Source organism: Mastigoproctus giganteus, chromosome 13 (genome assembly GCF_048544385.1).
Source record: "Mastigoproctus giganteus isolate SK-2022 chromosome 13, ASM4854438v1, whole genome shotgun sequence".
NCBI lineage: Eukaryota > Metazoa > Arthropoda > Arachnida > Uropygi > Thelyphonidae > Mastigoproctus > Mastigoproctus giganteus.
Genome location: NC_143587.1, coordinates 163,361,094 through 163,387,688, shown reverse-complemented (window position 1 = coordinate 163,387,688; position 26,595 = coordinate 163,361,094). Strand labels below are relative to the sequence as shown.

The following is a 26,595-nucleotide window of genomic DNA, read 5'->3' as shown; positions in this document are numbered from 1 at the left end:
GTTAAGAAAAAGTCTTGTTTGTTGTTCGGTTTTTAGGAGCATTAGCAACTAAGGCCATATTGCTCCAGGGATATGTGGTGGTCATTCCCTGACCTTTCCGCATCCTCCATATTTGGTGGTGATTGGCTCGAACCCCGGTATAATCAAGAAGCGAGTGCTACGCACTGCTGCTCCTTCCCACGTGGCTACGGAGGCACCTAAGAAGTCTTGTCTGACCATTCTGATTGGTTACTATGATGTATCCAATCAGATTGGTCAGTACAGTATCCATAGTATTGGATACCATGGACACTGTCAGTGGCAGGTTTCGGGTAGGGGTACTGGTGCACGTATCCCCCTGTCATTTTTCCGAAAATATACACCAATCGTTTAAATTCCCTTTAGCTACAAAAAAAATTTTTTTTTTTATTGTTAACATAGGATTTTATCTATTTTTTGCATTGCAGCTCAGCTATTTTCAATTGGCTATAGTTGGCAACACTGATGCTAATGTGATCGCCATCCCAGTGCACAAAATGGTGTCTCTTCTGTCATTTTTTTTTTCTGGATCTGCCACTGGACACTGTTCTTTATAGACTAATTTTATTAATGGAGTTCCCCAGGGTTCGGCCCATTGTTGTTTTCTGTATTTATTAATGCTATTGATGAAGTATATCAGGCTTAATATCCAAATTTGCGAACGATACGAAGGTTGGCAGGGTTGTTAATGACACTAATGACAGTATGCTACTGCAACAGGATCTAAAGAAGTTAAGCCGATGGGGTTAGAGGTGGCAACTGAAGTTTAACATTGACAAATGCAAAGTACTGTATATGGGTAGCAGTAATCAGAGAGTAATGTACCAAATGTGTTCTGCACTACACTCAAGGGTAGTGGAGAATAAAAAGGATCTGGGGATAATTGCACAGTCAGATATGAAGTTTTCTGAGCAGTGCAGATAACCTGCAAGGGATGATTATCGCCTTGTATACATTTCTGGAGGCCTCATTTTAGGAAGGATCTAGAGCTGCTGGAATGAGTACAGAGTAGGTCAACAAGATTGGTGAATGGAATAAAGAGTTGCTCTTATGAAGAAAGGCTTAAGTTCTGCAAATTGCAGTGTCTGGACACTAGGCACTTGCAAGTGATATGACTGAGGTGTAAAGGCATTGGAATTGTTTGAGTGAGCTTAATGCTGAAGGGCTTAATGCCTCTTGCTGAGATTAATCGTCTGAGGGGGCATTAATTCAATTGAGGAAAGACAGTTATAGAATAGATGTGTGGAAATTTGCCTTTAGCCAGTGTTTGGCTGACTGCTGGAACAAACTTCCATTTGTTGTTGTGGAAGTTGACAATTTAAATAAATTCAAGGCAGAACTAGACAAACATTTGGAGTGAATGGAGGGATGAAATGGGAAGGTTTTTTTTTTTTTTTTGGCTGATGCTGTATAAGCTTGCTTTCTTGCATCATATGGATCTGCTAATGCTAATTTCATCTGCTGCTGCTTTCATTCTCCCAACCTCACGTGGAACTCTTTGACTTTCCTTCTTTGAAACGACTTTCTCCAGTCCAACTTTTCTAACAGTGAGGTAATTTTAATTGCTCACTGTTTTTAATGTTCACAACTGCATCTGGCCTCAGTTTGCTAGTCACATGAATCCAGCTGTTTGAGATGCTGGCCTTTTTACAATTTTTAAAAGACATAGCACAGATAGTTCATTTACCTACCAGAATACCAGGAAATCATGACCCCCCCCAACACACACTTTGATGTTTTTCTCATGAATAACCTTTCAAAGTACATGACTAAAGTAAGTGGTCCTCTAGAGCACTGATCTGCAATCTAATCAAGTTTAATTTTTTTAAGTTAAAAAAAAAAAAATTTCATTTTCAAATGAATCTAGTTTTGTAAAAATACATATTACCCACATTTAGTTAAAAATACCTTGAAGGTGTTTTTTCCTTGTTTTTACAAAATGCTAGATTTTAAGCATAAGAGATTTTACGTAACAAATATGACATACAGTCAAAGCTCTAAATGACCCCCTAGGGCTCCCAAACTTTCTTGGTTCACGGCGCCCTTACTGTTCCAGTAATTTTTTCATGGCACCCCTAGGCCTAGCACTGGTTTTCGACCTTTTAATATATACCTATATAATATAATAATTTTATTCTTTATATAGAGGTACTAAATAAAGATCAATTATAGATCACCACAAAATTAAAAAGATACAGTACAATATACATTGTACCGAACCCTTTATATTGTACCCTTTTTATAATGAAATAAATATATAAATTTAAAAAATAATAATAATAACTTTAAGTAACTTAAACCCCCAAATTACATGGCACCCCAAGAATGTTGTTGCGGAACCCCAGTTGAAAACCACTGCCCTAGGGGAATGAGGAAAAACGGTGGTTATAACGGAAGACCATTATATTGATCGTTCATAAAATCAGCAACTAAACAAGTAAAAGCTTGAACATTTAATGTAATTCTACCAATTAAGTATAGTATAATCTTATTTATAATATGTACTATAGTATTAAACAAGAAAATGATGAATATAAATTTTGCATTGATTGTAGAGCATGGTAAGGTTACAATTAAATTGTAAATTTCACCACTAGGCTACACACAAATCAAGATCTAACAAGAGAATTGTTTCATACTTTATAATAATCTGTCAAACAATGCTGTTTCAATGGTAGATCATGTTTTAAAAGAGAATTATGAAGGTGCGCTATTGCAGTTATTTCACTTTCGCAGTTAGGCTGTGCTTGAAAAAAAAAAAATCAATGTACAAGTTCTAATCCTTGATGAGCATCTTTCACTGAAACTTCTTGTTCAATCACAGTAGGATCCTCGTCGTGATCACTACAAATTTCAGAAGCTTCCTTTACGTCTTCTGAGTTCCTCTTCATTTGTGCATATCCTGAAACATTCATTGTCAGCATCCATTTCTGTGTAATCTTTGAAGCTTAAGTTTTCCTGTAAGTTTAGGTGATGACGCACATGCTCAAATATTTCTTCCCTATTATCAGACTGTTCTTCACAATTAATAGAGAAAGAAGCATGCAAAACTTCACATACTCCATCATTCAAGGCAGTAAAATCCAGCATGTTTGAAGCAGTTGGTGATCACTTTTTCATCAATTTTATCCAATGTTGAAGCACATAAATACATTTCCTGAAGGATGTTAATTTTGCACTGAATTTTTCTTTCAAGACATTTAGTTTTTTTAAAACACTGGATTACACCTTGATCAAATGGCTGAAGAACTGATGTCACATTTGGTGGTACTCGACAATGATTACACGTAGGTCATTTACTTGACAATGAGGGGTGCAGTTATCCACAAACAGCAAAAGTCTGATCCATTCTTTGTAGATTTGTGATGTCATCCATGCCTTTTGGTTTTCTCAATACAAACCTTTAAAGCATTGAGGCTTCTGGGGCTTTCTCAATGATTAAAGGAGGACGCTTCTCTATGTCAGACATGTTTGCTGCTAGAAGAACGGTAGTCATGGATCTCATGGCTATTCCCAACCTCGTATTGTTTGGCATTACAAGAATGCAAAATGGGATGACCTGCGAGACTTCTTTTCTTCTTTTCCTTGGTCTGATTACTGTTTCAAAACTTCTGATGTCAACGTTTGCTCAGATCGTGTCAGTGAAATTATTCTTGCAGGAATGGAATCCTTTATTTCACACTCCACTTTAAAATCTCGTCCTTTATCTAAACCTTGGTTTTCCAATAAATGAGCTAAGGCTGTCCAAGAGAAGAACGTTGCATATCGTAATTGGCTTGTTTCTAATTCTTCAGTTTCATTTTCTGCCTACACCAAAGCTCGCAACAATTGTAAAGCATTTATTAATCAGTCCAAACTAGAGTTTGAACAGGCTAAAAGTAGAAAACTTGCTTCTTGCCCTAATGGTAGCCGAGCATTCTGGTCTCTTGCCAAAGCTATTGGCCGCAACTTTTGCCCATCTCTGCTCCCACCTCTGTCCAAACCAGATGGTTCTGTTGTCACTTCAGCCAAGGATAAAGCTGACCTCCTAGCATCCCATTTTTCTTTGAGCTCATGTATTAATAATCTTGGTAAAACACCTCCCACCATTCCTAACACGCTCCATTCAATGCCTCCTGTGGTCTTCCGTCAAAAGGATATCAGAAGGATTTTGATGAATCTTGATGCTAAGAAAGCTCCAGGTCCTGATGGTATTTCTCCACTTGTTCTCAAAACCTGTGCTCCTGAACTTACTCCTATTCTTTGCCGCCTTTTTTCACTTTCTTATTCCAAAGGTGTTTTTCCTTCTGCTTGGAAATTTGCTCATATCCAGCCAGTTCCTAAAAAGGGTGACAAATCCCTCCCATCCAATTATCGTCCCATTGCAATTACTTCTACTCTTTCTAAAGTAATGGAGAAATCAATTAACCACCAACTCTTAAACTACCTAGAAACCTTCCGTCTGATCAACGATCGCCAGTATGGATTCTGTCAGTGTCGATCCACTGGTGATATTCTGGCTTATGTTACCCATTTATGGACTAATTCAATGGAAAGGTTTGGTGAAACACAAGTAGTTGCTCTTGACATCTCAAAGGCTTTTGATCGTGTTTGGCATAAAGGTCTTCTAAACAAGCTTCCATCTTATGGTTTGCCAACTGTTTTTAGTAATTGGTTATCCAGTTTTCTCTCTGATCGCTCACTGAGGGTGATGGTAGATGGCTCTCTGTCTTCTAACTTCTCCACTAATGCCGGTGTCCCCCAAGGTTCAGTTCTTTCCCCCACTCTTTTCCTCTTGTATATCAATGACCTTCTTCCATTGACTGGAAATCCTATCCATAGTTTTGCCGATGATAGCACATTGCATTCAACTTTCCAATTTGAGAAACCTTGTCCAGCTCAATCAGCTTCAAGTTCTCGAAAATCTGCTGCCAATTCCTTAAATGCCGATCTTCAGGTAATTCTCCAGTGGGGCAAAGACAGCTTAGTTGATTTCAACCCTTCTAAAACTCATTCTTGCCTTATATCTCGCAAAAAGGATTCTTCTGCTCCTATGCTTATCTTTAGTGACACTCTGATTTCCAGGCAAAATGATATATCTCTTTTGGGGATTACCCTGACTTCTAATCTCTCTTGGCACAAGCACATTACAAATATTGCTTCCTCTGCATCTAAAAAACTTGGTTTTCTCTTTCGCTTTCGGCGTTACTTTTCTCCCAAACAGCTGCTCACTCTGTATAAATCGCAAATCCGCCCTGCCATGGAATATTGTTCCCACATCTGGGGTGGTGCCCCCAAAACCTCTCTCAGGCTTCTTGATTCCATTCAGAAGAGGGCAGTTAGGTTAATTAATGATTCATCTCTAACAGAGTCTCTCCACTCGCTGTCTCATAGACGCACTGTTTCTGCTGCATGCCTCTTCTACAGATACTTCCATGGACACTGTTCTTCTGAATTGGCTTCTATAATTCCCGCTCTCTCTTTCAAAACAGTCCGAACACGTGCCGCCACCAGCCAACATCCATTTACTGTCCAACTTCAAACCCACAGAACCAACTTTTCATCTTCCTCATTTATTCATTCAACTGCCGTTTTCTGGAACAACCTTCCTTCATACGTATTTCCTGAAAATTACAATCTACAGAAGTTCAAGTCCAATATCAACAAATATCTTCTTTCGTCTTCTCAACCTCCAACCCAAGCACGGTACTAAGTACTATAGTTTATAATACCTCTCGTGTTTGGGGTTCTCATAAAAAAAAAAAAAAAAAGTCTGTTGTTTGGACTTTTTCCCAGTTAAACATTTTTTAAACAATTTTCCTTCCAGTCCTTTGTAGCATCAATGTCCATGGCTATACAGTAAACCACCGCTATTTGCGGTATCTGTATTCGCATCGCCGATTTAATATAAAATGAAACCTAAAAAAATGTGAATTTGAAAGCGCCGTGAACATTTTCCGCAATAAAAAAACATGGGCGTGGCTAAAATTATCTTCACCGGTCAAAACAGTGCTCGGTGGGTGGGGGGAAAGGGGTCACAAAATCGCGAGCGTGGATGTTTCTCGCTAATCCTTGTTCAATATGTGTTATGCTCTTGTCATGGAAGGTTTCGTTGTTTGCTTTTAATTTATATGCTTATAAATTGAATAAATTTATCAATTTATATGCTACAAAAGTGATAAATCTACCGTTTTGCGGTAGATTTATCACTACCGCAAAACAGACTTTTGTGTAAAACAGACTTTTTCGTGTGTATTAACGGTAGAAAGTGACTTTATTGTGGACAAATTCTTTTCTAACCCCTACAAAAATATGGCTACGAATAACAAGGCAAATGTGAAAAGATCAAAGAAGGTGATGACATTAGCGAATAAAATTGAGTTATTAGATAAAATTTCTAATGGTGAAAGTGTCTCCTCAGTGGCAAAACATTATAAAATCAATGAGTCAACAATACAATCAATCAAGAAATCGGAAGAAAAAATCCGACGTAGTGTCCGTGAAAACGCGCTAATTGCTTCAAAAATTTGCTCTGTAACTTGTGATGTTAAATTAGAAAAAATGGAAAAGGCTTTAAATCTGAGGACAGAAGACCGAACTCAAAATAAAATTCCGTTAAGTTCACTCATCATTCATGAAAAGGCAAAACTCCTTTATCAACACTTTAGCGAAACTGGTGATAGCACGGGTGGGATAAGTTTTTTTAGCTAGCAAAGGCGCTGGTTTGAAAGATTTGTTTGAAATTTCTAATAAATATTACATTTAATATTAAATTGTTTCTTATTTTCATTTCGATGCCATATGCTTGCATTTCACTATGTACATAGTCATATTATGAAGGTACATATAATACATACATAGACAAAATTTTAGACTAGTTTTTCTTATATATTTCATACTTTGGAACGGAACCCCTTTATCACTATGGGAGCCATAACTCAGTATTCGCGTTTTCGGTATTCGCGGCATTTCTCAGGGACGTAACCCCCGCGAATAGCAGGGGTTTACTGTACTTGGGCCACACACATTTTGAAAGACAAACTATTAGTCTTAAATTTCTGGAACTGTACATCTGAACTTTTAAATTCTTTAATATCCATTCGATGCACAAATAATTCAGCCTTAGCCCTTAAAAGATTACCATCTATGGGAACAATTTTTGCACGCATCATCATCAGCCATTCCAAGTACCCTTTCAAGATATACTTTGTCTTTCATGCTGAAATCCTAACCGGTGCAACTAATTTCTCTAAACTTTCAATCTTTTTCTGATCTTTCAGAACAGTGAATAGAGTACTTTAGGAATGCTGAAGTTTGGCAATGTCAGTCTTAGAATGCACACCATTATCTACAACTTGCAAAATCCTATTTTTATCAGCAAGTGACAAAGCTGTCTGCTTTGGAGCCATACCAATAAACATACACTCCAAATAATGAAATTAACTTCTAGCTGCTGTTCATTTCATTACCACACTGCAAGGAAAAGTGCATGAGAAATCTTAAGAAACGATTTCTCACAATCAGGCTGCAAGCTCATCAATTACTTCAATATATTTGAAGCATTCTGTCATTTTTAACATGAATATTGCAATAAAAAAATAAAAATTCAGATTAAGTGGTAAAAATTTATGGTCGTTATAGAGGAATATTTTTTTCAATGTCATTATACTGAATGTAAAATAGCATTAGGTTAATGAGAAATTGGCTAGGACCAACCACACAGGATGTTATAAAGTGTCGAAACATTAAAAAGAGGGTCACTATAAACAGCTTCAACTGTTTATAGTGACCCTCTGTTTATAGTGTTTATATTACTAATGCTATTATTAATCAGAAACTTTTGTAGAATCAATTGAAGTGACAGTGGAAGAAAATAAAAGCAGCTTGGTGTAATATTAACCAAAAAAAATTTATTTTCACAGATATAAAAAATTAGTGAGACACTTGTACCTGTTGGGAACATAAACATTTAACATCTGGTTCTATATTAGAGACCCAGACCCAGCAAACTGTCATTTTTTATTAACATTAATATTGAAAAATAGTTTGCAGAGGTATTAATATTCATATTAGCAGTATTAATAGTGTAGTTGGATATTTGAAGATACTCTTCCTTAACATCAACCCAAAAAATAATCAGACTTCAGAAAAGTCATTGAAGCTGCTGATAGAAACCAATGCAAAAAATTATCTCGTAGCAAATTCAAATGTTTTTCAGCCAAACCTAATATTCTGTTCTGCCACTTGCTTCTGATGGTACATTTCTAATGATTCAGATTTAAGGTTTTTTGTCACAGCTCTAATTTATTCTTAAAACCATTTAATTTGTCCAAATATATTAAAATATTTTCTATATTTGAGCATCTTAATTCATTAAGATGCTCAACTATGTCTCCTATGTAAGCAAGTTTAGGCAACAAAAAGTTATTTTCAAGGAGTTTTAGAAAACAATGCTCATTATTATTTAATAGAAAGAGCTTGATCTTTAGCATAGGCACATCATGCAAGAAAGCAAGCTTATATAGCATCAGCCAAAAAAAAAAAAAAAACCCTTCTACTTTCATCCATCCACTTGCTCCAAATGTTTGTCTAGTTCTGCCTTGAAGCTATTTAAGCTGCCGACTTCTACAATGACAGATGGAAGTTTGTTCCAGCAATCAACCACATGCTGGCTAAAGGCAAACTTCCGCACATCTATCCTATAACTGTCTTTCCTCAATTTGAAAGGCGATTATTCTGAGCAAGAGGAAGAATCCCATCAGCTGAGCATGCTCAAACCATTCAAGGCTTTATACACCTTAATCAGATCACCTCGCCTAGTTTCCAGACATTGTAGTTTTCAAAATTTAACCCTTTCTTTGTAAGAGCAACCCCTTTGTTACAGTCACTAATCTTGTTGCTCTTCTCTGCACTCACTCCAGCAGCTCTATACCCTTCCTAAAAGGAGGCCTCCAGGCCTGTATACAGTAGTCAAGGTGTGGCCTGACCATCTTATTACGAAGTGTGTATAATCTGTACAAACCTCGGGAAAGCCAGTGAACTTCTGTGTGGAAAAGTAGGGAACGATATTTTGATCTAACCATTTCTTTACAAAGTGCTTCAAATAAGGCAAGAGTTGGTAGTGCTTCATTTCAGTAAATTAACAATTCTGATACATTCAAAGTCATGCCAAGCTGCTCTGACAAGGGTTTGCCATTAAAGCTTCACGATGGAGGACACACTCAGTAACTTGTATTGATGGGTTATGCCTTTTTATGCACAAAATAAAACCATTTGTTTTCCCCATCATAGCTGCAATGGCATTGTTGCAAACACTTGAAGTGTTTCCATTCAATACCATGAATTTTTACAGTCATCAGTAGCATGAAAAATGTCTTAACCAGTCGATGTTTCAGAAAGCTCCTTGCAAAATAAATACTCTTTAATGAAGTCCTGGTCAACAAAACACACAATACTTATCAACTGTTTATGATTCCGTATGCCAGATGACTCATTCATTTGAAGCAAAAAACAATCCACTTCTTTTAATCTTATTCGAATTTACTAATTGTCATTAGAGGATTCTATTTTTAGAGAGTCTATGTTAGAAATAACCAAAGTCGTGCCTTAGGGTTAAACTTGAAAGTGTGCAATTCTGACAGCCATGATAGGAGGGTGTATATGATGAGAGCCTTGTCAATCAATTCAGCCCTCGAGAGACTGTTTGTTTGTTTGTTTGTTATTTGGTTTTTAGGAGCATTAGTAACTAAGGCCATATTGCTCCGGGGTTATGCGGTGGTCATTCCCTGACCTTTCCGCATCCTCCGCATTTGGTGGTCACGGGCTCGAACCCCGGTCTAATCAAGAAGCGTGTGCTACACACTGCTGCTGCTCCTGCCCACCTGGCTACAAAGGCGCCTCGAGAGACTGTGCAAGGCACGTGGGATGGAATTTTTTTCAGCATGGTCTATGCTTGTTAACAGGAGGAATAGTTTCTACAAGGATGGGATACACTTAAATAGAAAGGGTGCAAGAATATTTGCTGATGCTATTGAGGCAGTGTTAGGTGGGTCTGAAAACTGCTAGTTTGGGGGTTTACACAGACTAATAGATTAACAGTAGCTGCTGCTGGAAGAGGTGAAAGTGAATCTTGCACAGATTCTATTGAAATGAGCAGCAGCCTGGAAAACAAGGTGCAGGGGATTCCAGAGACTGCTGGGAGTCATTGCAGAACAATTAAATACATGGGTTGTGTCAGGGTAGCTAAGAATAGGAACAGGTGAATGTATACTTGTGTGTACACCAATGATGCTAGGAGTTTGGTAAATAAATTTGATGAATTTGAGGTGCTGGTCAAAACTTCAAAGGGAGATATTGCTGGGATAATAGAGACGTGGTGTCACAGAGATATTAGGAATGCAGAACTGGAATTTGGAGAGTACAATGTGTACAGGAAGCATAAATAGGATAGGAAGGGAGGAGGGGTTATGATATTGGTTAAGAAACACATAAAATCCAAGGAAGTGCAGCTAGTCAACATCACTGGATAGTGCGGTGTAGAGTCAGTTTGGTGTGACATAAGCACTGGGAAAGCAAAATTGAGATTAGGAGTGTGTTATAGGCCTAATGACTCTGATGAGTACAATGAAAACTATACAGAGAAACAGAATGGGCTAGTAAATCAAAATGTCTTATAATTGGGGATTTTAACTTCCCACATATTTACTGGAACTTGTGGATTGGTCACTCGCACACTAGCAAGACTTTTGTGGACTAATTGGATGACTGTTTTCTACAGCAGCAGCACGTTCCAGAGGCAACCAGAGGGAGTAATACTGTTGATCTGATTATCAGCAGTGATTATTCATTCATTAAGAATTTGCAGATAAAGGAACCACTGGGTGACAGTGATCACAATGTACTGATGTGGTTATTACTTAAAGATGTAACTACCATCAAGGCTAAAGGAAAGGGCTTTTGCTTTCATAAAGGTGACTACAGGGGTCTCGGACAGTTTTTAAATTCTGTACATTGGGATCAACTGATGATGTTACCAACGTTGAATTCTAAATGGGAAGTCTTCAGGGACTTAATTTTTGAGGCTACTAGGCTTTTCATTCCAACTAAGAAATACTGTTCAAGGTTTAGGCCTAAATGAACCAATGTAAGATGAACTAAAGTAAGATGAGACTCATGGCAGAGAAGGAAAATACATGGGATACATATAAATTATTGGGCGATACAGAAGCCTAAGGCAGATATAAGCAAAAAAAATCGGCAAATAATCTTTTTACTTATGTAAACACTAGAGCAGGTGTGGCGAAAGCATGGCACATATGCCCAAAGTGCCACACATATAAATTTTTTGGGCATGTGGAATTAAGAGCATCACCAAAAAATTTCAAACTTCATGTAGTGATTTGTTTGAAGTCAGAGTGGTGAGATGTACTGACGAAATTGTGAAACGAAATTAAGAAAAAATTTCATATATTTCACACATTTATTCAGAAAGTTATTGGTAAAGTTATGTAAGATATATTATCCACATTCAGTATTTAGTGTAGCCTCCTTCATTCTCAATTACGGTTTGTATGTCACATAGAGATTGCAGATTATTCTTAATTAATTATCATAAATATTTTAACTGCTATTTGCCCTTTATGGATTGTTTAGAATGTCAACTCAACCACAAAAGAAACAAAACCATTCAAATAAAGAGGGAGAACAGCAGAGAATTTCAAGAATTTTGGAGCGAAAATTTTGGCATGATTAAGGATAATAAAGCATTTTTTTTTTTTAAAGCATTATGCATTTTGTGTTCTGTATAGTATTTTTTAAATATTTAGCCAATTTTGGCGTGCAATTTTGCCAATTTTGTGTTCTGGGCACGAGGTAGTTTTTAAAAAGATTTGATATCTCAACACTAGAGGGAAGGGGATGAATCAAATTGTTCCACTTGATATCCATAGCTCGAATGTTGATGATCCTGCTCACGTTGCTGACAAACTGAATGAGTATTTTGCATTTACATTCACATTTAATCATAACTTTACAGTTTTACATTTTAAAACTGACAACTAGAGGATGATGCAGTACACCTTTTCCTCCTCTGAGATTAATTTTAATTTTAACCAAAGATTTTTAACTTATGATTTTAGTCTTTAATCTGAGGCCTTCCCATACCTCCATTTTTATATAATTCATACAACAAAATGGATAATGAAGTGAGTGCCGGTTTTATTTAAGCCTTGACTAAAATGCATATTTTCAGTCTTAACTTTTGGCATTTGAGGCTCTTGCTATTTTTAATCATAGGTATATCAGGCTTAATGTCTAAGTTTGCAGATGATACAAAGGTTGGTAGGGTTGTTGATGACACTAATCACAGTACAATACTGCAACAGGATCTAGAAAAGTTGAGCAGATAGGCTGACAGGTGGCAACTGAAGTTTAACATTGACAAAAAAAGTACTGCATATGGGTAGCAGTAACCCTAGAATAACGTATCAACTGTGTGATACTACACTGAGGGTTGTAGAGAATGAAAAGGACCTGGGGTAATTGTGCAGTCAGATATATGAAGTTTTCTGAGCAGTGCAGACAGTTTGCAAGAGTAGCTCGTGGTGTCTTGTCAATGATATATATATACAGGAATCTTTCTAGCAGGGAAAAGGGGTGTTACCCCCCTGTATAAGGCAATGGTCAGGCCACACCTTGGGTACTATAACAGGTCTGGCAGCTTCATTTTAAGAAGGATGTAGAGCTGCTGGAACAAGTACAGAGAAGGGCAACAAGGTTAGTGAATGGAACAAAGGGTTGCTCTTACAAAGAAAGGCTTAAGTTTTGCAAATTACAGTGTCTGGAGACTAGGTACCTGTGAGATGATCTGATTGAAGTGTATAAGGCCTTGAATGGTTTGAGCATGCTCAATGCTGATGGGATTCTTCCTCTTGACCAGATTAATCACCTGAGGGGACAAATTCAGATTGAGGAAAGACAGTTGTAGAATAGATGTGCAGAAGTTTGCCTTTAGCCAGCGGGTGGTTGATTGCTGGAACAAACTTCCATCTGTCGTAGAAGTTGACAGCTTAAATAAATTCAAGGCAGAATTAGAAAAACATCTGGAGTGAATAGATCAGTGAAACAAGAAGGTTTTTTTTTTTTTTTTTTTTTTTTTAAACTGCTGATGCTTAAATCTTGCTTTCTTGCATCATATGTCTCTGCTAATGCTGATTAATCAAACTTTAAAGAAATAACAGCTGAGGACTGGAGAAAATAATGATTTTCAACAAGAGATATTCATTATACAGACCTAAGTCAGATCTGGGCAACTCAAATCACCTAACAGGTCCCTTTTGAAAATAAAATTCTTTTCAAGTGCATTCAGTACCAGTACAGTTAGGCCTCGCATAAAGCGAGTTCGATTAACGCGATATTCAGTTAACGCTATTTGAAAAATGATACCACTTTTCACTTTAAACGATGGAAATTTCCAGTTAACGCGATCTTTTTTTTTTTTTTTTTTTTTATGCGATAGTTGAAAAAGATTTGTATCGCGCGTTAAGCTTACCGCGAGTCGTACGGTCAATAAACAAACGTTTGCCTGCTGCCCGCCTCGGTGTGTTCCATCAACCATCGGAAGAAGACGTGTTTGTCTCCTGCATTTCAAATTTAAAAATTCAAATTTTTAAATGAGCCAGATGAAAATGTTACCTCGAAGGAGATAACGGTAAAAGAATTAGATGAAATCTTTCGTATCGCATAGAACCTCAAACAAAAGGTTTGATGTTCTCTGCGATATTTAGTTAGAGGCCTGACGTAGCCGAGTGGTCAGGAGCGAGAGTGCATAGCACGCGTTCCTTGAGTGACTGGGGTTCAAGCCCGTGACTACTAAATACGATAAATATTTGTATTGACGATTTATTGTAAACTCTACTGACTTGGTTGTCGTGCCGGAGTATAAACAAAAAATTTATTTATTTATTATTTCGCCATGGCCCAGAGAAGATTGTTGTCGGCTATCGGAAATCGATTGATGAAAAGAGAAAGTCAACACTGTTCAAATATTTCCGCAACAGTAATTTCTTCATTGTGTATTTTATGTCAGAGGTTCCCAAAGTTTCTCGGTTCACGGCGCCTTTGATGTCTCAGTAATTTTTTGAAGGCGCACCCAGACCAAAAGAAATACCTAACAGTTTCGTTTAGTAGTTAGGTCCAAACAACTTAATAAGAAATGCTGAAACTGTGAACTACCTCGAGCTAGTAGTTCGCGCGGTGTCCGACAGATGTCGAGTATCGCTGTGTTTCCCTCGAAAATTTAAAATATTTCGCGGCGCACAGTTTAAGAACCGCTGTTTTATGCAATAAACATTTAATTCCATAATTATTTTCATTATCTTTTACATTATATACAGTTAAAAAGTTATTTAAAAGGTATTTTTAAAATTCTTTATGGACATTCCAGAAGGTCAAGGACCAATTATAATTTTTCCTATTGGTTATTATATTCGATTAACGCGGTTCCGTTTTTCGCGATGCGCTCGCAGGACGAATTAATCGCGTTAATCGAGGCCCGCCTGTACAAACAGTTAGTACAATTTTTATACCAGTAACTAATTGATTTTATAAATTAGCCTCTGTCACTAAGCTTTGGCACTTCTCCTTAGCAAGTCAGAAGGGGAGGGGAGGAAAGCCTCACAACAAAACGCATTACCAAAAGTACTTAAGTTTGTTGATTCTGAATCTTCACTGTATCTTTATGATCAAAACTAGGTAATCTATAAGTCACTTTTGCTTGGAAAATCAAAGTGCATATTTAGTCACACCTGGACTAAATAGTGCAATACTATTACCACATAGTAGTACTGCATAGAATATTGATCATACAGTATTTATCTATGGAAATATAGGGTAATATAAAAAATAAAATAAAAATAAGAACACCCAAAAATTATACCTGATATTACACCTCTCAAACGGCAACTTCTTTTTCTTCATAGATTTGTCTTCCATTTTAATTTCTTTATCACAAATAGGAGGGGCAGGAGAAGGAGACCTTTGTTGTTTTTTGTCAGTATTTATTATATCAATATTGGAATTGTCTTTTACATCTACTGTTTTAATCTCTACATTTGCAGATTCAAGTAAATTATTAGATGTAGCTATAATCCTGCTGGAATTTAAATTCACTGAATTCTCTAGCGTACACTCTCTAGGTGGGGACCTTTCCCTGTTATGCCTTAAATTTGATTGGGAAGGCATAATATCAATACTATCTTCTTTGTCACTCTCACTACATTTTATCCTGAGATGTTTTGCTTCTTGGATTACTTCGGCTGTTACAGGAGGCTTAGGTAATCCATGTTCATCATGTTGATCTTCTGCTGCCTTACAGTGTGCTTCTAGAACTCCTAAACAAAAAATAAATAAACAGATTCACAAAAGTAATTAATATAAATTATATTACACAAATTAGTTAATATACACAGTGCACTACATTTCATGTCCATTAGGTTTTTATTTATTAAATTAAAGTTTTTTTCATTTTCTGTAATTAACAGATGAGAAAGTATATAACCAATCAATTGCTAATTAATTAACAAAAAATAAATATAAATGTAATTGATTTCACTTCACTGCACATACCTCCCAATGTATAATCACTTGACATTGTGTAGTACTTTACAATTGAGAGCACATAAAAGGAAATATGTCTAGGTTTGGTGCTTTAATAAATTGAACAATCATAATAACCTGTCAGTGCTCTTAAAACATATTTCTCCAACTTTAATAACAAATGAAATATATAACATATTTAATGTTTCTACTGTGAATAATATAATAAACAGTAATTTTTTTTGTGTTTATTTGATAAAATAAGTGAAATTGCTTCTTACTGGGGTTTGGCAGTTGCTTAGAAATGGTTGTTTAGTTGCTTAAATCTTTATATATCACTATTGCCTATACCTTTTTGTAGTTTCGTAGGAAAGTAACTGAGAAGCGTTTTATTAAGGTATAAACTAAGTTAATAACATTAAGAATGCAATTGTATAATGCATTACATACCAGAACTTGATAACACAATATATATATATATACAGGTAACCCTCATATAACACGGTAGTTAAGTTCCTATAAAATGTTGTGTTGTATGAAACCATGTTATACGGGACTAAGAAAAAGTACAAAAAGGAGGCTATGTTTCAAAAGCTAACAAAAATACACTATTCGTTAATAAAATGTTAACAAAACTAACAAAAATACACCATTCTAGATTTCGTGTATCTCCTACTCTCTTTAAAAAATCAGTAATCTGGTTTTGCTTGCTTTTGCTTCATAAATCTTTGTGAATATGGAACTAAGCATTCTTGAAGCTCCCTTTTGAATTTTGGGTTCCTTTCATTCAAGAATCTGCATTCAAAAAGATAAGATTCTAATTGCTCGGCTAACTTTATGCCTTCCTGTATGCTTTTTAATGTAAAATTTGAAAGTTTAGAATTTTCATCCGCGTTGTCATCCTCTGAATTGATTTGGTTTTACCTCCAAATGCTTCGCCTGCCTCTTTTTCTACCAGTAATTCTTGTGTGTCTTCAGTAATCATATATTTTTTATTTTTTTAGGAGCATTGGCAGCTAAGGCCATATTGCTCTGTGTATATTGTTTATAAACTGCATGTCTTAAAATTGATTTTCAATTTTGATGGATGAAAAACCTGAGTTTCCAGGAGAAAAAACTATGCTACCCTTGCATGAGCCTGACTAACTCAGCCATGTTGTGAAAAAGAGCCATAACCACCCCCCCATCATAGACAGGATTTGAACTCAGGTCTTTTCCACCTGGTGTGGGAAGGAGAGCAATTCTATCAAATCCAGAGGCTCATATCTGGTGAGTATGGGATCGGCACATCCAGGGTCCTGAGCTGGATATCATTCTTCTCTTCTTGGTGAGTCCTTTCTACTTCTAATTCATTCTCTCTCTCTCTCTCTCTCTCAGGGTAACTCGGGAATTTTTTTTTTGGCTGGTGTAGCATAAACCTCAGGCTTCCTTGCACCATTATGGCTGATGATAGCATTAGCATTAGCATTAGTAGAGGCATATGATGCAAGAAAGCAAGCTCATTCAGCATCAGCCAAAAAAAAAAAAAAAAAAAACCCCACTCCCATTTCACCCCTCTGTTCGTTCGAAATACCTGTCCAGTTGAGCTTTAAATTTGTTCAGGCTATCAACTTCAACAATAAGTGATGGAAGTCGGTTCCACCAACCAACCACCCGCTGGCCAAAGGCAAATTTCCACACATCTATCCGACATCCGTCCTTCCTCAATTTGAATTTATGCCCACTGAGGTGATTATTCTGAGCAAGATGAAGAATCCCATTGGCATTGTTGTTTGTTATTTGGTTTTTAGGAGCATTAGCAACTAAGGCCATATTGCTCCGGGATATGCGGTGGTCGTTCCCTGACCTTTCCGCATTCTCCGTATTTGGTGGTGACGGGCTCGAACCCCGGTCTAATCAAGAAGCGTGTGCTATGCACTGCTGCTCCTTCCCACCTGGCTACGGAGGCGCCCCCATTGGCATTGAGCATGCTCAAACCATTCAAAGCCTTATACACCTCTATCAGATCACCTCGCCGGTGCCTAGTCTCCAGACTCTGTAATTTGCAAAACTTAAGCCTTTCTTCGTAAGAGCAACCCTTTGTTCCATTCACTAATCTTGTTGCCCTTCTCTGTACCCCTTCCAGCAGTTCTACATCCTTCTTGAAATGAGGCCTCCAGACCTGTATACAGTACTCAAGATGTGGCCTAACCATTGTCTTATACAAGGGAATAATCACCTCCTTATCTCTGATAGAAAAATTCCTGTATATCATTGACAAGACACCATGAGCTACTCTTGCAGCTCGTCTGCACTGCTCAGAGAACTTCATATCTGCCTGCACAATTACCCCCAGGTCCTTTTCATTCTCCACCACTGTCAGTGTAGTACCGCAGAGTTGATACGTTGCTCTGGGGTTACTGTTTCCCATATGTAGTACTTTACATTTTTCAATGTTAAACTTCATTTGCCACCTCTTAGCCCATCTGTTCAACCTTTTCAGATCCTGTTGCAGCAGCATAGCGTCAGTAGTGTCCTTAACGACCCTGCCAACCTTTGTATCATCTGCAAACTTGGACATTAAACTTGATATCCCATCATCAATATCATTCATAAACACCGAAAACAACAACGGACCCAACACTGAACCTTGAGGAACTCCACTAATAACATTAGTCCACGTTGAGCAGTGTCCATTGATTACCACTCTGTCTTCTGCCACTCAACCATCCCCTTATCCATAGCAGCAATTTGCCTCCAATGCCACACTGCTCCAATTTGTGCAGCAGTCTTCCATGTGCAACAGTATCAAAAGCCTTTCTAAGATCCAAATATATAATATCAAAGTTATTCCCTGCATCCAGTTCTTTTGTGACTACATCATAGTATCCAATCAAATTGGTCAGGCAAGACCTGCCCTTAACAAAACCATGCTGTGTCTGAGCTATAACTGAATTCTTGTCTAGATGATCCTGCAGTGCTTCTTTAACCAGTGCCTCCATTAATTTACCTGGAACAGAAGTTAAACTAACAGGTCTATAATTACTTGTGTCAGCCTTTGATCCTCCTTTGTGAATTAGGGTTACATTTGCACATCTCCAGTCTATGGGTACCTCCCCTGAGTCCAAAGAAGCTCTCATAATTATGGCTAGGGGTTTGCATACTTCCTTAGCTGCCTCCTTTAATATAACTGGATAGATCCCATCCACTCCAGGTGCCTTTTTTATGTTTATCCTCAACAATCTCTCCTCCAGTTTCCTCTCAGTTATTACAAAATCATCCAGCTCACTGCCAATGTTTACTTTACCTACATCATTCTCCTTCCTGAATAACTCCTCATGCGTGAATGTAGATGCAAAATACTTGTTTAGATTGTTAGCCACCTGAGCAGGATCCTCAACTGTTGAACCATCAATATCCAGTGGACCAATCTGATTCATCCCTTTCCTTCTCGAGTTCAAATATGTAAAGAACTCTTTTCTGTTTTTCTTTGCATCCTTTGCCAAGGATTTTTCGCAGTCTGCCTTTGCCTGCCTAATCTCCTTTGTGACTTGGTTACAGACCAACTTATATCTATCATAGGCTTCCATGTCACCCATTAATTTGTATGTATCCCATGCATTTTTCTTCTCTGCCACATGTCTCATTAATTCATCTGACAACCATTTTGGCCTAAACCTTGAACAATATTTCTTAGTTGGTATGTAAAGCCTGGTAGCCTCCAAGATTAGTTCCTTGAATGCTTCCCATTTTGAGTTTGCTGTTGGTAACATCATCAGTTGGTCCCACTGTATAGAATTTAAATACTGTCTCAGTCCATCATAGTCGCCTTTACGAAAGCAAAAACCCTTCCCTTTACCTCTGATGGTAGTTACCTCCTTGAGTAAATCCCACTTCAACACACTGTGATCACTGCCACCTAGTGGTTCATTTATCTGCAGATTCTTAATGCATGAAGAATCACTACTGATAATCAGATCAAGAGTATGGCTCCCTCTTGTTGCCTCACGAACATGCTGATGTAGAAAACAATCATCCAATAAATCCACAAAAGCCTTGCTAGTGTGCGAGTGACCAACCCACAAATTCCAGTCAATATCTGGGAAATTAAAATCCCCCATTATAAGACTCTCTGATTTACTGGCCCACTCTATTTCCCTGTACAATATCTTATTATACTCATCAGAGTCATTAGGCCTATAGCACACTCCTACTCTCAATTTTGATTTCCCTATGCTTATGTCACACCAAACTGACTCGACACTGCCCTGTCCATCGATGTCGACTGGCTTCACTTCCTTGGACTTTGTGTTTCTTAATTAATAGCATAACCACTCCTCCCCTCCTGTCCTGTCTATCCTTCCTATACAAATTGTATTCCCCAAATTCCAGTTCCGCATTACTTATATCTGTGTGACACCACGTCTCTGATATCCCAACAATATCTGCCTTTGATGTTTTGAGCAATACCTCAAATTCATCAAATTTATTTACCAAACTCCTAGCATTGGTGTACACGCAGGTATACATGCACCTGTTTCTATTCTTAGCTACCCTAACACAACCCATGTGTTTACTTGTACCGCAATGACTACCAGCAGTCTCTGAAATATCCTGCATCTTGTTTTCCAGGCTTCTGCTCATTTCAATAGAAGCAGTGCAAGAATCACTTCCACCTCTGCCAGTGGCTACTGTTAATCTATTAGTCCTTGTATTCCCCCCAACTAGCAGTTTTCCAACCCACCTAACACTGCCTCAACAGCATCAGCAAAAATTCTTGCACCCTTTCTATTTAAGTGTATCCCATCCCTGTAGAAGCAATCTCTCCTGTTAACAAGTACAGTCCAGGCTGAAAAAAATTCTACCCCTTGAGCCTTGCACAATCCCTCCAGGGCCGAATTGATCGACAAGGCTCTCATCATATACTCCCTCCTATCGTGTCTGGGCAGAATTGCAGACACTTTCAAGTTCAACCCTAATTCACGGCTTTTTTTCAACGGTGACCTGTACTTGCTAAGTAATTCCGCCGGTCTTCTACTCTTAATATCATTAGTGCCAACGTGTACAACTATATCACCTTTTGTGCCCTTAAAAGATGATATCCGCTCTACGTCATCAACCTTTGCCCCTGGCAGACATACCCTGGTCCTATTCCACCTATCCTTTTTACAAAGCATGTTCCCCGTTTCCCTGACAATAGAGTCACCAACAACTACTAGTTCCTGTGGGACCAGCGCATTCTGCCTAGGGGGCTGCCTCTGTGTTGCCTGATGACCAAGTGCAAGCTCTGGCGTTGATGTGGGCAGCTGAGAGCTTGATGGGCCCCTCAATTCATTTCCTTCGAGGGCATCCACCCTGTCCTTCAAGCTCTCATAAAGGCCCATAACAACGCTGAGTTGTCGCCTGATTTCCTTGCACTCCTTACATCGTGCACACACAAAGACATCCCCCTTGGCAGTATCATGTCCCGTACCCGACTGCTCCGCAAACATCAAGCAAACAGTGCATTTTAAAAGACTGTGATTCAGAGGGCAACTGCCCCCCTCAGTTCTCCCCGAACCACAGCACTCCCATTAGCTTGAGCCTTTTGCTTTGCTGCTCTGGTCAGAGTCATGATTCCAATTTAATTCAATAAAATTCAAAACAAAAATTAAATCCTTAAGTTATATCCCAAAACAGTTATGTTATATATATATTTTTTCGGTATCTAGTGTTTTCTACGAGTTCCCTTTATACAACTTCCGTATCACGTGTACCACTATAGTTATGTATTAATTATTTGTTACGATTAAGTCGTTATATATATATAGAGTTAAAAATACAATTTAATTGACAATAAAGTTTATCAAGATTAATAGATTTACTGATTAATTGACAATATTATATTATGCACTATACTACACTAAGCTTATGCTATCGTGTAAAAATGGCGGGAATTCACGAACGGTATTTCTACGGACTCGTAAGTATTGATTAGCTTCCAAATCTCGCTATCTCAATTTAGAATAAACTAAGGATCCTAACTAGGTCTATAATCTACTTATAGAAGATAATTTGATATAACAATTGGTTAATAAATCGACTAAATTTGGTTAAAAAAAAAAAAAAGACCTCTCGTTCAATTTGTGACACGTGGATTTGATACTGTTACCGATACTAAGTAATATCTACAAAATCTCTGTCTAAGTTAAACTTCAAACTAAGTATCGTAACTAGGAATATAAAGCTACTCTAGAAAATAAGTTAATATGACAATTTAAACTAATAAAGCAGAAAATAAATCAGGAAAAACTTCTCTGTTTCAACAGCTTTAAGGAGCAACGTCCGCACAGGCTAACCTCGCACCCAGATAATAATGATAATAATAACTGTGCTATCCATGAGGGCTTCAGTAGTCATATCATTAAACCCTTCCCCTCCTACTGACATAGCAAGTTCTACTATCGCACCGATTCCATTTTCTGCTGGTTCGACCATATTTTTAGAATGAATTGACTCTGATCATACATTTTTCCACACACTAATGTTGACAGTTTTGCTTCTTTGAACGATAAAGCTATGATTCTGATATAGTCTGCAATTGAGAAATGTTTCCATACCTCCATCACTTCAATACATTTGAAATCAATTTTTTTCAAAATCCATTTTAACGATTTTCTGATGTAACGAGTTTTAAAGGCAGATATAATGCCCTGATCTAACGGCTGAATGAAAAAAGTTGTATTAACCTAGTACAACTGTGGTGGTAGAACCATAACTTCAACCTTTGGATGACTTAAATCTTTTGGATGGCCTGGCGTGCTATCCAATAGTAATAAAACTTTGAAATCTAGATATTTCCACAAGTTCAATAGCACAGAACATGACATGAGGATTTCCTAACAAAATAAAATACAGGGATTTCTCAATACAGTCAGTCCTCGTATAGCATGATAGTTGTGTTCCTAGAAACCCTCGTGCAATGCAAAATCGTGAAATATATGAACAACAGGCCCTATGGGAAAAATAGGGTTAGGTGCCGACCACCCAAAATTGAACACACATTTGTAACCAAAACATTACCAAACACAATAAATAATCGTAATAAAATACGTAAGTATTTTATTACGACTATTACGTAATAAAATATTGCTACTGCTTTTGCTTCTATCGTCAGCAAACTTGTTTTTTGTTTGATTTTCTATCCAAACAGATGACAGCCGTTCCATCTCTTCCAATTCTTTATGTCTTAATCTAATGGATTTTAATTACACTTTGAGTTGTTCCTGCTATGAAAGTTGTTTTTATTTTCTCTGCATTCTTTGTAATTCTCTGTGTGATACTATGCTGAGGGTAGTAGAAAATGGAAACGACGTGGAGGAGGAAGTAATAATGTAGTCAGATATGAAGTTTTCTGAGCAGTGCACACAGGCTGCCAGGACAGCTCATGAGGTTGGTCAATGATATAGAGGAATTTTGCTAGCAGGGATAAGTAGCTGATTATTCCATTGTATAAGGGAACAGTCAAGCTACATCTTGAGTACTGCATACAGGTCCAGAGGTCTCCTTTTAGCCAGGATGTAGAGCTCCTGGAAAGGGTATAGAAAAGGATGAGATTGGTGAGAGGAACAAAGTGGTGTCCTTACCAAGAAAGGCTTCAGTTCTGCAAACTGCAGCGTTTGAAGACAAGGCACCTGTGAGGTGATCTGATTGAGGTGTTTAAGGCTTTGAATGGAGTGAGCAGGCTCAATGTTAATAGCATTCTTCCTCTTGTTCGAGCTACACACACAAGGGGATATAAATTCAAATTCGGGATAAATTAGGGTGAACATATTTTTTTTAGAGAAACTAGGACATTCCCATTTTTAAAAAGAGGACAAAACTAGGACATTTTAAACTTTTTATTAACAAAAAATTATGAACGTTATATGATTTATTGATAAAATAGAAATTTCTTCTGATAAAATAAAACAGACATTCTTTTAAAAATACACTTAATACTTTTAAAAAATTAATATTTTCTAAGATTTTCGGCTGTTTAGTTATTTGATCTTAAAATTCTTTGCATTTCTTTTTCATATTATATGTAGTAAACAATAGGCCTTTATTTACTTCAAACTGTAACATGTTTCTTCCCTTTTGGTCATTGAATGTTCATCAATGAAGACCGAATATAGAAGGAATAAATACTAATTTTTAATAATTCAGAACGTAATTCTAAAGTTTGACAAAAAAACACATTCCTTATGCAGTAGTTCATCAATTTCTTATTTTTTCCATGAAATTAATGAACTGCCTTGAAGAATGGATAGGGTGACTATATATTTTTTATGAAAACTAGGATAGCAGAGGAAGAAATTAATTTTAGGAAGAATACAAAAATAAGACTATAAATTTTTTTTATTGCAAAATATAAAAAACAGAAAATAGTGGCAAAATAAAAAAAATCTTGTTGACATAAAAATTAAATAGGTATGCTTTTAAAAAAAACATTTAATAATTCATTGAAATTAATATTTACTTGAAGATAAAATTTCTGCTAAAACTTTTGGTTCATTAATTATGTGGTTGTAAAATTCTTCAAGTGTCATTTGCATATTATATATAGAAAATAATATTCCTTTAACAGCTTCAATTTTTAATTGGTTTCTTTCCTTTGTCCACTGACTATTTATCAATGAAAATACATTTACCAATGAAAATTCAACATTTGCATTGTGGCCAAATACACAAAAGATGAATTGTACAATTTTTAGTAACTCTGAAGTTAATTCAGAAGTTTTACATTGTTTAAAAAACATCACCCATTTCTCATTTGCAGTTAATGTATTCAATTTCTCATTTTCTTGTTGTGTTTCCAAGAATAACTTTAAATTATGCCATTGATCAAACAGTTTTACATCATCGACTGTGACTCCCTTCTCACAAAGATATTCCAAGCAGGTATGAACATTGTCCTAAGAAGGAATTTCTGCCAAATCGATCTATTCTAAGGTTTGAAACTCATCTAATGGTTTTAACCATGATTCAATATATTTTAAAGTACGGCCATACAAATTCTCGATTTGAACTCTAAACTGTGTGACTTCATTTTCCTTACCCTTTTCTGTTGCAATTTTTAGTACTGAGCACACTTTTAACAGAAGATATTTTTTGGTTTTCCTCTCCTTGAGCAAATGAAAAACAGTCTTAAGGATTTTATGCACTTCAATTATTGAAATACAGTCTCTTTCAGTACGTTTTATATTTTCTTGAAAGACTGACATGAATGAATGAGCGAATGAAAGGTATGCCTCATTCATATCATCTTCAAAAAATTTGCAATATTGCTGGTGAATCTTCCATCGACAGAAAATAGGATTTAAACCCTTTATAAAGTTCTAAAATGCGATTTATGGCTGGAAAGAGAGATAACCATCACGTTTTGGTATAGTATAAAGGTTGCTTATACTCTGTCTCACAAAATTGCAAAAGTCCTTTAGTGATTCAACTCTCACAGTATAAATAGAGAAATGATTGTAGATTACCCTAACTAGCATTTCTATATTGACTGGTAGCCCATCAAACCTATAATGCACAGTATTATTTAAAACGTGTGCTGGACAACCAATTCCAATTAATTTATCATTAAGTTTTTCTTTTAGTTTAAAATACACATTATTTCTTCCAGCTCTTTTGACACCACCGAAATTAGTATTTTTTTTTTTTTTTTTTTTTTTATGAAAAACCCCAAACATGAAAGGTATCAAAACCTATAGTACTTAGTACCGTGCGTGGGTTGAAGGAGAAGTATGGGGGGAGGGGGGATGCCGGAAACTTTGCTCTAGAGACTAAACATGGGTTTCACCACTTCAAGCCTCCAATAAGCAAAGTGGTGGTATTTCACCGGTTGACGAAAGTCATCTACCACCTTACAGTTATCACCAGAAAAAAAGAGATACATTTAGTTCTTTTTCGTTAAAACATCACATATCATATTTGCAATTGTGTGTGTTTGCTCATTGGGTTGATTAATTATATCTAATAATTTACATTTAGTTCCACCATTTTGATAGTCAAAGTACTGAAAATTGGGAATATTTTCAGTGAACCATGATTGCCAGCATCTGTTGAAATGCTTATATATGGTATGTTCTTTAAATCATTCATTACAAGATCAATTGTATGTGGTCCAAAAATATTATTTATGATTGCCTCAGCCTTAGTCCTGCCACACAACATTTTTTGACAAATATGTGAATCAGGAAACATTCTTTTCATTAGCGGAATCCAACAATCCAGCGAGCGGTATGATTGGTGATGCATTATTGTATGATATGCTGCCAGGCCTTCAGAAGCTCTGATGAGTTTAGCATCCTTGTTAGGTACAATAAATTTTTCCAATGCACATCTGGTGTTACACTTATGTTTTTCAGTGTTCAGATGTTCTTTCCAATCAAGTTTTCCTTTATTTGCAACAGAAATAACACTATTGCAAATGATAGATTACATCGTGTTTAGTTTTACCTTTCTTGAATGAAGGATGTTCTTGAAGCATTTCATTAGTTACTATGCACTTCCTTTTTCCCATGTTTTTGCAGCAATACTGCATACCATACATTGCTTTCTTTTGAAAAACAGTAGCAATTACTTGCCAGGGACAAAAACATAAAACTATACTTTGATATTATCGATGTTTTTGCTGCGATATCTATTGGCGGTCGCGTAAGCTATAACGCTCTCTATTGACGTAGATATGACAGCACGTGTGGTCTGTGATATTTAATGAAAACCCGACGATAGCGCAGCAGTCACAGTTGATATAACAGAAAAGTACCCGTACTGTATGTACCATAATTTGTCTGGGTATCACTCACATTCTTATAACTGATGCTTAAATGAATACAGAGGGTAAAAATTTAAAGTGAATGTAAATCTCGAGTTGTAAATAGAAAAACTAGGACAAACGAGGACAAATTTTAAAAACCCGCGAGGAAGTCCGAGGATACCTTAAAAAGAGGACATGTCCTGGGAAACCCAGACGTATGGTCACCCTAGGATAGATGG

At 36.8% G+C, this 26,595-nt stretch overlaps 1 protein-coding gene across 2 annotated transcripts in view; it reads right to left on the bottom strand.

Annotated features, from left to right (window-relative positions):
• Nucleotides 1-26,595, bottom strand: part of LOC150076569 (helicase ARIP4) — a 566,013-nt gene that overhangs the window by 412,078 nt on the left and 127,340 nt on the right. For both annotated transcript variants that reach the window (XM_090388127.1, XM_090388128.1), the window contains one exon: nucleotides 14,933-15,386. In XM_090388127.1, the coding sequence (XP_090244253.1) occupies nucleotides 14,933-15,386 (454 nt within the window). The remainder of the gene's footprint in view (nucleotides 1-14,932; nucleotides 15,387-26,595) is intronic.